The 15,132-nt window shown below is 36.1% G+C and overlaps 1 protein-coding gene across 1 annotated transcript; it reads left to right on the top strand.

Annotated features, from left to right (window-relative positions):
• The first annotated feature begins 12,156 nt into the window (after positions 1-12,156).
• Positions 12,157-15,067, top strand: LOC145638177 (7-deoxyloganetin glucosyltransferase-like). The gene is made up of 2 exons (XM_081689138.1): positions 12,157-12,739; positions 13,849-15,067. Exons 1-2 carry the CDS (start codon positions 12,214-12,216, stop codon positions 14,814-14,816), a joined length of 1,494 nt encoding a protein of 497 aa, XP_081545264.1. The 5' UTR covers positions 12,157-12,213; the 3' UTR covers positions 14,817-15,067.
• The last annotated feature ends 65 nt before the right edge of the window (positions 15,068-15,132 follow it).

Below are 15,132 nucleotides of genomic sequence, written 5' to 3'. Positions count from 1 at the left end.
ATGGTTGTGGTCCCTATAAATTTTTGTCCGTTTTTGCACGTGATCATATGTCTGAAAAGTATTAGTGGAGCCCACATTACTTTTTCACTCTTCCTAGCTCTCTCCTCCTTTCTCTCTCTTCATTGTACCTTTTTATTTTTTTAATAATTGTGAGACATTTCACTTATGTCTCACAACCCTCCACATATACTTCCTCTAATATAACATCTTCATTTAATTTCTAGGACCTCTAGTATTCCATTTATTTCAAACTTTTGTTTATGTCTATACTAATCTATTAAAAAGCGTTTTTAAAAAAGTTTATGTGTCACATGCACTCTTTATTACGCAACATCATCCACTCATGTTCTTATTCGCCATGTCACCCACTCAACGGCATATGGCTCTTCCTTCCATATGTTTCTCATTTATTGCATGTCAGTATTTAGTTATTTACTTCCTCTTTTTTTTAGTTGACACCTTTTTTATCATCATGTTTGCCAACCCATGTTTTTAACGATTAATATATCTAATTATTAATATTGTAAAATTATAAAAAGTATATATTAATAAAATATACATTTAAACGATTTAAACAAGATCCCACATGAATATGTTAATTTTATCGTATCTATAAACCACAAAAGCGAGTCAAATCGTGTTGTGTGAATAGTGTAAAAATCAAACGGTGTCAACTAAAAAAAAACGGAGGAAGTATATTTTTTTGTAAAAGTGCTCTTCACAAAATTTGAACACAAACCTCTAATTAGAGGTTTGAGCATCTTACCACCAAGATATGTGATGTTTTATGTTACCTTTTGATACAAAATATTAATATGTATAACGAATAAATTTATCATCAAGGAAAAATATAATGACTCGGGGCATCGCCCAGACTCAAATACTAGTTACAGTGTAAATTATTCAAAGTTACTGTAGCTAAATAAATTTGGATTGGAAGTAAAATAAAGATGGATTTTCGTACTCCCTATATTGTTTTGCAAAACTTAATATAACATATAAAACTATTGCATATTTGCATACATATATTATGTTGAATATATATGAGTGTAGGGAATAATTTCAAGCCTTTAAAATCCCACTAGCTTGAACCCCACTGTGATCATACACTAAAGTACGGTGGCGTCCAAAAGGGAAGAAGATAGAGCAAAAGAGTCGCCAACAAGTTTTTAAGGAACTTGTAAACCGTTCACGAGGTGAAGGTTACACCCCTTAACGATCCAAGAGATCGTCAACTCCATAAGGTCATGAACCAAAATAGGGTTCGGGGATGATGGTACAAATCCAACCTAAAAGAGATTGAACCTGCCCTAATAATAGGCCTCTACTTTATTCTGCTCGTATTCATGTGCGCTTTCTGATTAACATACAATCAATAGGTTAACCCTAAACCTGTTTAATCTATGTTGGTTGAATATTAATGCACAAACAAACTATTATTGGCGATCACTTGAATTATAATCAAAGTTAACCTAACAAGATTATTAATATCTTATTAAGCGTGATTGCAAGTACCAATTCCCTTTAACATACATAAAAGGTGATCAAGCAATAAATAAATAAATCATCAAGCAACATAAATCAATAATCAATATCATGAATAATAATAAAAATCATGTTAAAACATAGCAAGATCCTAAGCATGATACTAACAAGATTAATAACAAACCCTAGCATGTCACTAAACAATAAAAATCAAATCTTTAGCCCTAACATGATACTAACATGAATAAATATTAGGAAGACAATAAGAGGCATCATAGCAATCATATTTAATATTAAAAATACCCTAGACATGATACTAGGAATCAAAATAACAATATAAGCATGATATCTACATCATAAATCAATTAATCAATTAAAGTACTTACTTGGATGCCTCGTACCTCTTTCTAATTACAAAATACACGCGTTAGTAACTTCAAGGAAAATAATAAACAAAGCAATTAAATTAAATAATTGAAAGAGAGATTTGAGACCAAACCCTCAGAAATTAAAACCTTTCACGTCTAGGGCGAAGGCAACTTCGAATATGGCTAGGTGTTTCTAGATCTTGCGAATGCGGAATTTTGTATTAAAAAGCAAAGAAGAAAGAATGCATGAATGTTATTGAAAACTGATGAACGATAATTATAGATGAATGAATATGGACAATCCCTGAATATTCCTCTCTATGAAACCGGAGTTTTGATACGATATTTATAGAAAAAATCATCCAAAAAAGATAATTTATCAAAACAGAGTCTGAAGACCACAAAAACACCTTGGCGCCAGCCCTGGCTCATTGGCGCTAGGACCAGTGGCTAGCGCCAGGCGCCAATACTGGCGTCTGGCGCCAATCCTGATTCCAGGCGCCAAGTCCTGGGGTTGGATGCCAATTTGGATTTCAACGCGTTTTCGAAAAACTGATAAACTTACCGTACTGGAAGATAAAATAATATAATTTCAGTTGAAAATGCTATTTGATCTAATTAAAACTCTGAAGAATCCTAATTGAATTAAGAATGATAAGACCTTCTAGAATGTTCTAGAAGACCAAAACCATTCCGAATTACATTAGGAATGATAAATCATATTAGGCCCTCCCCTAGATCATTGGGCCGTACTTAAAACTCAAACCGGACCCAGTTTAGTAAATTGGCCATAAATTCCTCAATATTCATCGGAATTGGGCTTATAATATATCGTTGGAAAGGTCTTTGCAAACCCCATCCAACTACACCACTATTGGACCCATATCATGGACCAACCAAACTGGATTGGCTGTTTTCTTAAAATAAAGTTTTCAAAAACAGGGAGAAGAGAAAAGAAAAGAAATAAAACTTTCCGCAACACTAGACCTTTCCACACTTTCGTTTCATTCGATTATGATTCGACGTGAAAGGTACTCATCACTGGGTTTGGTTTTGGGGAGACACAAATGGGTGTCTACAGAAGCCCCCACTTTGACTGAGTTTGGAGAAACGCATGTTTCGAAAACGAAAGTCAAAGTATCGATAGGGACGGAGAATGATTCAGAACGTTCTGCGATCCTAAATCAATCTTATAACGCCGATACCTGCAAAACTAGCATTAGTTAAACAGATAAAAGAGTTAAGAAACGCGTATCTTGCACCGTCGAGCACACGTCTCTGAAAGTAACCGATTTGCTGCTGCTTTACTGTTTTGATGACCTTCTGCAAGCTAGAGAATGCCATCCCGCTTGAAAACCGCTACGCCTGTAACTGCTTCCAAATTTGGAAGATTGCTTCGCCTGAAACTATCCTCCTTCGCTGTGATATTCTTCGAAAAGATCACTGCTTTTTAATATTTGCTATGCCAGTATGTCGGCGCTTTGCTGCTTGTGAACCAGTATGTCGGTGCTTTTACTGTGATGACAATCCTCTTTTCTTTGGGAATAGTTGCCAACACAACTCTTGTATGATGTATGACAATCCGATTTAGGGAAAGTTGTCAATGCCACGTAACAATCCATCCTTGGAAATGTTGCCACGATGAAGCGACAATCCGTATCTCAGAAAATTTGTCAAAATCCAATTTTTGGAAAAGTTTCCAATGCTTCGTAACAATCTTTCATAAGAACTTTGCTACGATCGACAATCCACATCTTGGAATATAACTCTTGAAAGCAATCCACCTTGGAAATTTGCCAACGCTATGCGACAATCCTTTTAGGAAAATATTGCCACAATTGACAATCCGCGTCTTGGAACATTTGCAAAAAAGAGTCGACCGACAATCCACTTCGGGAAAATTTGCCACTTACTGAAATGAATGACAATACACGTTGAGGAACTTTGCCGAAATTTATGATGGGTAGAGACCTACGACAATCCTTTGGGAAATTTTGCCATAGGGAACTGGGTGTATGACAATCCAATTTCGGAAAACTTGCCAGCGTTGACAATCCGAACTTGGAAAAAATTGCCAAACAAAGAAGGAGCACGACAATCCACGCTTGGAAACTTTGCCAGAGATTACAATCCAATCTTGGAAAAATTGTCGTTGAAGAAGATGCACGACAATCCATTTTTGGAAATATTGTCAGTTGGGGATGACAATCCAATTTTTGGAAAACTTTGTCGTTTAATAAGAATGCGCGACAATCCATATTTGGAAATATTGTCGTTTAAGTGCTTGCTTTTGAACTGATGCTTTGGTGCTTGTAATGAGCTAATACTTAGGCGCTTAAGCTAAGTGAGACGATTTTTTGTCAGGTCAATCACTTACTACGATTGTAATCAAACCGACTACTTAATCATGTCAAATTGCTTATAGGGGCTAACTAGCGTACCAAGGAACCCGAAATTGCTGCATGAAGTCGAAATCACCTTTCTGGGAGGCTTCGAGCCCTGTCGTTGCTGAAATATCTCTGGTGCCAGGCACTGGAGTAGGGTCTTCCCTGTTCTGCTGCATCTGTATTTATTTTTGACTATAGAACTTTGCCAATCTTTTTTAATTATCTTAGGGTTGATTTTAAGGCTTAATGTTGCTTGACTCATCGACTTGACACGACTCAAGGCATAAACTTGACTCGATATGTTGACTGACTCGAGGTTGACTCGACTCGAAGTGAAATGACATGTGTGTTAGACTCAAATCAAAGTGATATGACACGACATGACTCAATGTGTACATGACTCATGTGTGCATTGTAATGTGATCGTGCGACTCGAAAAATGCAAAAAAGCAAAAATTTTCTGTCAATTTTGTGGAGGGTACCGACTTTCTCCCGAAAAAGAAAGACGCGAAAAGGAATCGAAAGTTTGAAGATGCATGTTGAATGAGCTTAGTCAAATGTTGTTTGATACTATCTCTCAAGGTTCAAGGATTAATTCATCCTAGGCTATCTCAACTGTTGACTCAATGATGAAAGTATTTGGGTAACTTAGGCACGGAGGCTAAGCACTTCATACTTCGTGATGCAATGATGATTATGAGTGATTTTGAGTGATGTGACAAGGCATGCTTCATCGTTATGTTAAGATTTCATGACAAAGGGTTCCTAAGGGAAATATATTTGGTCATGTATCTGTGCAGTGTGTGATAGTGACACTAAAGCTAGGCCGCAAGAGCTAAGTGTGTGGAAAAATATATTGAAAAGAGTCAAATGGTGGTGACTCTTAGGCTAGGTAAGCTAATGATGTAAGGATCAAGCCCCCAAGTCTAGTTCTAAATGAATAGGGATGAGCATTGGAGATCCCTTGATATGATCATGGTGCAAGTGTGTGAATATGAATATGAATGCATGTTTATTACGGCCGCACCTCGATGTGAGGTTGCCTACGTATCCGTTAGGAATCAGGCCGAACGTAGCTCTAGCCAAACCTCGCACAAGTGTGTGTATACCTCAAAAAGGTCTTTTAAGGGTTGTAACGTGGTTAGGCTAAAGGTTTAAAGAAGAAGGGGATAAAGGCTCAAGACCCTAGATAAGCCCCCAGGGTGTGCAACTTTGCTTTTGAATCTTTGTATTTTCATGCTTGAAGTTTTCTATCCTTTTTTTTTTAGCTCTTTCTTTTGCTTTAGCATTTATTTTATTTTAATAAGTGTGGGCAATCCCGATCATGCGGTCTATCACTCACTTGGCATTCATGTTTCTCAGGCACGGTACCGAGCACTCGATAAGAGACGCAATCTGAGACGTGTTCTTATCGAAGATATTTTCATATCAAAGACATTGGAACACTTACCCTTTTGTACACTTTTATTTATTTTTTGCTTTTGCTATCTTTTGAATTTGCTCAAGCTTTCTTTAGAATTGCATAAGTTGCACGCCATCCCATCCCAAGGTTAGGTAGATGTAGGTTGAAAAAAGAAGGGTCTATCGTTAGACGAGGCTCAAAGTGGTTTATGAAGAAAGGATTGTATAATTGAAGGGCGAAAGGAGATATGATGTGGCTACAAGGGGTGCCTCAAATCATTAGTATACCTTGTGCTTAATTCGACATGGATTTTTTTTCTTTTTTTTTATTTTTTTAAATGCAATATAATGAAATGATCATATGCAAGAAAATAAGTGCTCATTTTATTAAAGGAAAAGAAAGAAAATAATCTACAAAATTAATCTAAAGGAAAAGAAAAGGTGCCTATGCTAGACTTATTGGGGAAAGAAAAGATGAAAAAGAAATAGAAAAAGAGGCCATGAAATCTTGTCGTTGCAGCTCGCCTCTTGTCTTGTGTCATTCGCTTCATCATCACCCAGTCTTCTCGCTAGCTAGAGGCAATGGGACCTTATTTGCTTCTATGAGGTCTTGAATGAGATTTTGAAACCTGTAGCATTCATCAGTGGTATGACCGTTTCCTCGATGGTACTTGCAATAGGAATTTGGATTCCATCTCGAAGATCGATTTTCTGGTGTTGGATCCTCGGTAGGGCCAATAGGTTTGATTAATCCTCGATCATAGAGACGATCGAAAGCAACATCGTAGGTCATTCCAATGGATGTGAACTCTCGCCTGGGTTTCCTTTTAGATCCTTGATTATCTATGGCTAAGACACCATTATGGTCAAAGGTACTAACATTATTACTAGAGTGGGCGTTTTCGGAAGAAGAAGGATTGTCGTTCTTCTTTCCTTTCCAGCCACCGTGGTTACTATTGTTAGTAGCTTTTTGCTTTGCGAGGTCATCTTCGATCTCGATACCTATGTCATAGACGACTTTGAAAGTATTCAAGTTGTGTTGATATTTTAAATGCTTTGAATACTTTTCTTGGAGATTTTTGATAAACATCCTCACGGATTCTTTTTCAGTGGGGACCTCAATCATCTTGGCGGAAGTTTCCCTCCATTTATTAAAGAAAGAAGTAAAGCCTTCATTCTCTTTTTGTCTTAGCATCTCAAGTTGTCTATGGTCGGTTTCAACTTGGATATTGCACTTGTACCTATCAACGAAAGCGTTTGCTATCGATTCCCAGGTAGAGGTTTTCTCCTTGTCAAGGGAGAAGAACCATTGTTGGCAAACGGTTTCAAGAGATAGTGGGAACAGAGAGGGGAAAACCTTCTTATCGATACCCTTAATGCTCATTATAGTTTCAAAAGCTCTTATATGGAAGTAAGGGTTATCTGTTGCCTTGAATTTAGGGATGTCAGCGGTGTTGAACTTATGCGGAAGAAGTTCCTTATCCAACGAGACCCCTTGTGAACTCATGCCTTGAAATTTATAGTCACTAGATAGCTTGCTTAGACTCTCTTGCATGAGATCCATCCGTTGATGCTTCACGGGATCATCGACCTTAAGTGTGAGGAGCTTCAGTGTTTCAGTCATGGTTACCAATTGGTTCCTAAGCTCATTGACTTCTTCTTGAGTTGCCATTATCTTCTTAGCCTTCCTCTTCTGACGAATCGGTTTATCAAAAAGCGAGACTTGAATAAAGAGGTTGTCCTTGATTAATCGCCCTTCTCTCCTCGACCAAGTACTGTGGGAAAGGAATTTGGGGATACTTATCATTAATTATTTAACTCAAACTTTATTCAACATGCAATGGATGGAGGAATGAAGGAAAATTGGAATAAAATGTGAAAGAAGATTTAGATGGAGGGATATGGAGAATTAAGAATAGAATGGACCCCCTCAACTCAAATGACGGAAAAAAACCGACTCATGCATGAACCTAAGACATGGCCATGGTGATGTATACTCAAAGTGTGTGCTAAGACTAGTGAGTGTAAGTGACATGTTAAGACTCGTGTCATGACCATGTGGCTAGACTATGTAACTAGACTCAAGCAAAGATTAAGTTAAGACTTCACGTATATGCATTAAACTGGACAGACTGTGGTATTTTAGTCATAACTTTTGATCTGCGACTCTGATTGGGATGAAACCAACGCCAAATTAAAGATAAAACTCGGGGCTACAGATCCATAGGTTGTAAGACTCGTAGTTCTTTCTAGAACTTCATCTATGACCAAAACAAGTTGACATTTGTGCAGTATACGGGAATAAAAATCCGGGTTGACTTAAAGGAACTTTGACTCGATTTTATGTTTATTTATTAGCTCAAATTAATTAATTAATTAATTAAATAAAGTTCTTTAAGTCATTAATTATAATCTTAACACAAATCAACAAACGGTTAAGAAGAGCATAGGATATATATGCACAACAAATAATGCACAATTAGGCAAGTAGGCACAATATGATGCAATGAGTTCGCAACCTGACCATGGCTCTAGTTCTCTAAAGTTCGGGATATGGTTTAGTCAAATAGGGTCCATGGTTAATTTTTCAGATGCACCGCGTAGAAGCCTAACCGTGAAGGGTTAACGCGTGTGGATAGAACACCGCGAGTTTTTTTAGAAAAAACTCGCTTCCATGGTTTGGTGAATTCAACCTCTCAGATGTACCCTTTGTTGCCAGGAGCGTTCAATCGGGTAGATAGAGCATGAATTCCCAGAGGGTTATGTCCATATGTAGAACACATATGGGTTTCAGAAAAATGAGAAAAAAATTCAATCAGGAAGTAGGATCGAGCAAACAATACGAAAAACCGGTCGAAATTAGAATGCATATTTCTGGCTCGGTATTGGGGGAAATTGGTGCCAGCAAACAGAGACTGGCGCCAACTTTTAACTGTAGCGCCTGGCGCCAATACTGGCGTCTGGCGCTACGGCTAAAAGTATGGCGCCAAGCTCTGGCCCCTGACGCTACTTCCCACATGCCTCAGCAGCTTTCTGTGCTCAATAAAATCATCCAGTTTCGCGCGGTGTTATTTCAGTCCTAGTTGTGAAAGACGTTTCTCAAATTTCCTACGTGTAAAAATCCTATGTTTTTGACTCATTACGGATGGTCTTTCCAATGAGAACCTTTTTATGCATATGACAATAATGTTAATCAAAATTACGCACATGAAATATTTAGAACTTTTCGAGTCTCATCCACTCATTCTAAATCATTGCCGAAACAAATTCAGGAATTAAAATAGAAATCCTCCCCAGTGGAGTTGCCAAAAACTGTAGGGAATAATTTCAAGCCTTTAAAATCCCACTAGCTTGAACCCCACTGTGATCATACACTAAAGTACGGTGGCGTCCAAAAGGGAAGAAGATAGAGCAAAAGAGTCGCCAACAAGTTTTTAAGGAACTTGTAAACCGTTCACGAGGTGAAGGTTACACCCCTTAACGATCCAAGAGATCGTCAACTCCATAAGGTCATGAACCAAAATAGGGTTCGGGGATGATGGTACAAATCCAACCTAAAAGAGATTGAACCTGCCCTAATAATAGGCCTCTACTTTATTCTGCTCGTATTCATGTGCGCTTTCTGATTAACATACAATCAATAGGTTAACCCTAAACCTGTTTAATCTATGTTGGTTGAATATTAATGCACAAACAAACTATTATTGGCGATCACTTGAATTATAATCAAAGTTAACCTAACAAGATTATTAATATCTTATTAAGCGTGATTGCAAGTACCAATTCCCTTTAACATACATAAAAGGTGATCAAGCAATAAATAAATAAATAAATCATCAAGCAACATAAATCAATAATCAATATCATGAATAATAATAATAATCATGTTAAAACATAGCAAGATCCTAAGCATGATACTAACAAGATTAATAACAAACCCTAGCATGTCACTAAACAATAAAAATCAAATCTTTAGCCCTAACATGATACTAACATGAATAAATATTAGGAAGACAATAAGAGGCATCATAGCAATCATATTTAATATTAAAAATACCCTAGACATGATACTAGGAATCAAAATAACAATATAAGCATGATATCTACATCATAAATCAATTAATCAATTAAAATACTTACTTGGATGCCTCGTACCTTTTTCTAATTACAAAATACACGCGTTAGTAACTTCAAGGAAAATAATAAGCAAAGCAATTAAATTAAATAATTGAAAGAGAGATTTGGGACCAAACCCTCATAAATTAAAACCTTTCACGTCTAGGGCGAAGGCAACTTCGAATATGGCTAGGTGTTTCTAGATCTTGCGAATGCGGAATTTTGTATTAAAAAGCAAAGAAGAAAGAATGCATGAATGTTATTGAAAACTGATGAATGATAATTGTAGATGAATGAATATGGACAATCCCTGAATATTCCTCTCTATGAAATCGGAGTTTTGATACGATATTTATAGAGAAAATCATCCAAAAAAGATAATTTATCAAAACAGAGTCTGAAGACCACAAAAACACCTTGGCGCCAGCCCTGGCTCATTGGCGCCAGGACCAGTGGCTAGCGCCAGGCGCCAATACTGGCGTCTGGCGCCAATACTGGCGTCTGGCGCCAATCCTGATTCCAGGCGCCAAGGCCTGGGGTTGGACGCCAATTTGGATTTCAACGCGTTTTCGAAAAACTGATAAACTTACCGTACTGGAAGATAAAATAATATAATTTCAGTCGAAAATGCTATTTGATCTAATTAAAACTCTGAAGAATCCTAATTGAATTAAGAATGATAAGACCTTCTAGAATGTTCTAGAAGACCAAAACCATTCCTAATTACATTAGGAATGATAAATCATATTAGGCCTTCCCCTAGATCATTGGGCCGTACTTAAAACTCAAACCGGACCCAGTTTAGTAAATTGGCCATAAATTCCTCAATATTCATCGGAATTGGGCTTATAATATATCGTTGGAAAGGTCTTTGCAAACCCCATCCAACTACACCACTATTGGACCCATATCATGGACCAACCAAACTGGATTGGCTGTTTTCTTAAAATAAAGTTTTCAAAAACAGGGAGAAGAGAAAAGAAAAGAAATAAAACTTTCCGCAACACTAGACCTTTCCACACTTTCGTTTCATTCGATTATGATTCGACGTGAAAGGTACTCATCACTGGGTTTGGTTTTGGGGAGACACAAATGGGTGTCTACAATGGGTCCTGTTTGGTAAACAGCTTATTGGGAGAAAATTAGCTTATTTGACCAACATTAGCTGATTGACTAGTCAAATAAGTTAATACTAGTGTTTGGTAGCAAGCTTATTGGAAGAACTTATTTACCTCAATAAGCTTTTTTACAAAACGTTGGTATGAGCAACGTTTCCAAAAAGCTTATTTGGTTAGGTGAGTTTAAATTACAAATTTGCCCTCATGGTATTAAACCATATGACATACAGCAAGTCAGCAATGTAATTGCAATTCATTTCTCACTTCTTCCTACCTCAACTCCACAAGTCCACATACTCCATAGTAGATCTAATTTTGTTAAATTTCTCAATTTCTTTTCCTTTTTTTTTTTAACAATCTTTTCCTTTAATTTTCTTTGTTTTGTTTATTATTTTTTTTAGTACAGTTTTTTCTTTGTTTTGTTTATTGTTTTTTTTTCTTTCAAAATGTTTTAATCTAACTTTTAGTAATTCTTATCTCCTCTAAAATTTTCGAAATCCTTGACCCAAACCAAATAAATTTGATTTTTTTTTTATTTATCAGTCATTTTTTTTTAATTATTTGTTTTTTTTTATGTTAGATAATTTTTTTGAAGGAACAGGTTTAATTTAATAAACATAAATTTTTTTAATATCATAAAAATGATTGTAACATTACAAAGTTTATAGTGTAATTTTTCTTTTATTAAATAACTAATCCTTCAAAGTTAAATATGCCAATGTCCTTATTGGTCATTTTGCATACTTAAACAGCTTTAAGTAATCAGCTATTTACCAAAAACTTTTATACAATCAGTTAATACAATAAGTTAGTCAAATCAGTTAATAAAATCAGCTAGTCAAAATCAGCTAACTCAATCAGCTTCAGCTTTCAGCTTTCTCCCAAACAGGGCCATGAGTATTATAAAGTCTGTAAGAAATTGCTTGATCTTAATTCTTTAATTTGAATATAAATTATATGGGGATAATCCAAATCACACACTAAAAAAAGTATGGAGTAAAGGGATTTTATCATGGTTCAATCGGAAATTTCCTTTATAAGTCAATTACTTAGCTAGTTTAGAATTTATGAATAGTCATGTTGGTAAATACTCTTGCTAAATTAACCATTTTAGTAAATAGGTTATCAACAGACATACAAATACTGAACGTTCTCGGTTAATTCAATGCAAGTGTCTTTCAAAAAAACAAAATTCAATACAAGTGGAATATAAACAGTAAATGCAATTTCTATATAAATGGATCTTGTTTCATCAACTAGTACATCATAACAACCACACCAATAGCTAGAGTATAGCTTTCCCTAGTGAAAGTGCTTAGTCAAACTACTTAACAAAAAATGGGCTCATTAATTGAAGTAAAAAATGAGGCTAAGGTTCATGTAGTTTGTGTCCCATTTCCCGCACAAGGTCACATAAGCCCCATGTTAAACCTAGCCAAATTACTCCATACCAAAGGCATCCATATAACCTTTGTCAATACCGAGTTTAACCATAGTCGGTTTCTAAGGTCAAGGGGTCCGAACTTCCTAGATGGCCTCCCATCGTCTTTTCGATTCGAGGCCATCCCGGATGGCATACCACCCTCGGACCCCGATGCAACCCAAGATGTCCCAGCCATGTTCCATGCTGTTTTAAATTATTGTCTTGAGCCTTTCAAGAAACTTCTAGTAAGGCTTAATGATGAAGAAGGTACACCTCGTGTCACGTATATTTTATCGGATTGTATCATGCCTTTCACTCAAGATGCCGCTCGAGAGGTTGGGGACTTGCCTGTGGTTCTTCTATGGACTGCTAGCGCTTGTGGGTTCTTGGGTTATGCTCAATATCGACCTCTTCTTGAGAAGGGCATTGTGCCTTTCAAAGGTTTTATTTCCTTGTTCCTTAATTTATCTACGATTACTATGAATTCGATTTGCTAGCTTGTTAATTGTAAGTAGTCCGTATCATTAATTTAACTTTTATATTTATCCACTATACTTGCTACTTTGTACATTAATTAATAAATTACACCTGTCAATTTAGGTCAATGCTTGAGTTAAATTTCGGGTCATGCTAAAAATATTAATTCTATCTCAAATAGTGTAAAAACATGACATTAAAAAATATGATAAATGGATCAAATTGGGTCAAGTTCAGGTCGTTTGATTTGGGTTGAGTTGTGTCGGGTTAGGTTCAGGTTCAGGTTCTTTCTCAATAACTTTGGATTCAGATTCAGGTCGGTTCGAGTTCTTTTTCAGTAACTTCCAATTTGAATTTAGGTCGAGTTATTGAGGTGGGTCAGGAATTTGACAACTCTAAATGGCACGCATGTTAAAAAAAAAAAAAAAAAAAAAAAAAAGCTAGGGTGAGAAACTAATTAATTCAATCCCACACATATGGGCTTTAATTTGTTAGGCAATTAGTTGTTGACAATTGGTTTTTTACTAGTTTTAACTTGGTTTGATCACTAGCTGTTTGTATTGCCATTTATCTTGGGTTTTGTTTACTTTTGTAAAACTTGTTTGGTATAATTTGTGCCTTATTTTATTAGAAACTTTGATATCTAAAAGGCAATAGCTGCTCCAAATAGCTTTTTCATTTTGATATAAAAGCTTTGTTTTCGGCGAGCTAAAAAGCCATTTACTAAACTATTTTTTTTGGCTCTTTGACCAAATGAAAAAACTTAAAGCCAAAAATCAATGAAAAGTCACTTCCCAAACAAGTCCCATATATAATGTTAAGTTACTCCATGCGAACTTGAAATATTGTAAATTTAGTGATTTTATGCGGTTGTTAAAGAAAATAAGATAGTAAAAAGTAATGAATAGACATCATATAATCAATTATTAAGGCATTAAAGTCGCCAATAGAAATAGGAATGTTTACGTTGGGGTTTAGTAAAAAAAAAATACTGTAATAAATAAGCGTCATCTATACTGTATATACTTCCTCTGTCCCACAGTGTCACGTACTGATTTAATTAACTTTTGCAGATCCTAATTACCTAACAAACGGCTGCTTGGATGCAATCGTTGATTGGGTCCCTAGCATGGAAGGCATACGGTTAAAAGATTTCCCAAGCTTCATTAGAACCATGAAAGAAGATGACATATTGCTTTATCTCTTGATGATTTCTGTAGAAAAATCTTGCAAATCTTCATCACCAGTAATTTTCAATACTTTTGATGCATTGGAACAAGATGTTCTCAACGACATATCCAAAATAATGGTTGGTCCTACGTACACCATTGGACCGTTACATTTTCTAATAAAACAAAATATAAACCAACTTGAAAATAATAATGGTGATTGTGGGATCAAGTCTCTAAGGTCTAATCTTTGGAAAGAGGACAAGCATTGCCTTCAATGGCTCGATTCGATGAAGCCAAATACCGTGCTGTATGTAAGTTTTGGGAGCATCACAACTATGACAAATGAAAATCTAGTAGAATTCGCGTGGGGGCTAGCAAATAGCAAACACCCGTTTCTATGGATAGTTAGACCGGATATTGTAACAGGTGATTCCGCAATTCTTCCATCAGATTTTTTAGTTGAAACGAAAGATAGGGGGATGTTAGCTAGTTGGTGTGATCAAGAAAAGGTGTTAAACCACCAGGCCACGGGTGCCTTCTTAACACATTGTGGATGGAACTCGACTCTTGATACTATATGTGGAGGAAAGCCTGTGCTTTGTTGGCCATTTTTCGCCGAGCAACAAACTAATTGTTGGTATTTTTGCAACAAATGGGGCATGGGCATGGAGATAGACAAAGATGTTAAAAGGGATGAGGTTGAGAGGCAAGTGATTGAGTTAATGGAAGGTAAAAAGGGTGAAGAAATGCGTAAGAATGCATTGAAGTGGAAAAAATTAGCTGAAGAATCAACAATGCCTACTGGATCATCATCATGCTTGAATCTGGAACAATTGATGAATAAAGTGTTTATTCCACTGAAAAACTGAAAAAATGACCCTGATTAGATTTATGAAAGTATTACTTCTAGTTCTTTATCTTATTTTTATGATATTGTATTATGGTATGCTTGGATTAGAGGTAATTTAATGAAGTGTGTGTTTGTATGAGTGGGTCAAGTCAAAGATATGTCATAACAAGCAAGTAGGCCTAATATGTTTGGTGAATAATGGGCTTGTTGGGCTTTGGCAGCATGTTTTGATGATAATCAATTTTGGAAAAATTATGGAACCAGTTTTGTGAGGTCCCATCTTCTATTCTTCTTCAAAAGTCCAAGAGCACAATGCACAATGCACAAAGCAACAT

This window comes from Chenopodium album, chromosome 7 (assembly GCF_948465745.1).
Source record: "Chenopodium album chromosome 7, dcCheAlbu1.1, whole genome shotgun sequence".
NCBI classification, from domain to species: domain Eukaryota; kingdom Viridiplantae; phylum Streptophyta; class Magnoliopsida; order Caryophyllales; family Amaranthaceae; genus Chenopodium; species Chenopodium album.
The sequence above is the reverse complement of the archived record's forward strand: the minus strand, read 5'-3'. Positions and strand labels throughout refer to the sequence as shown.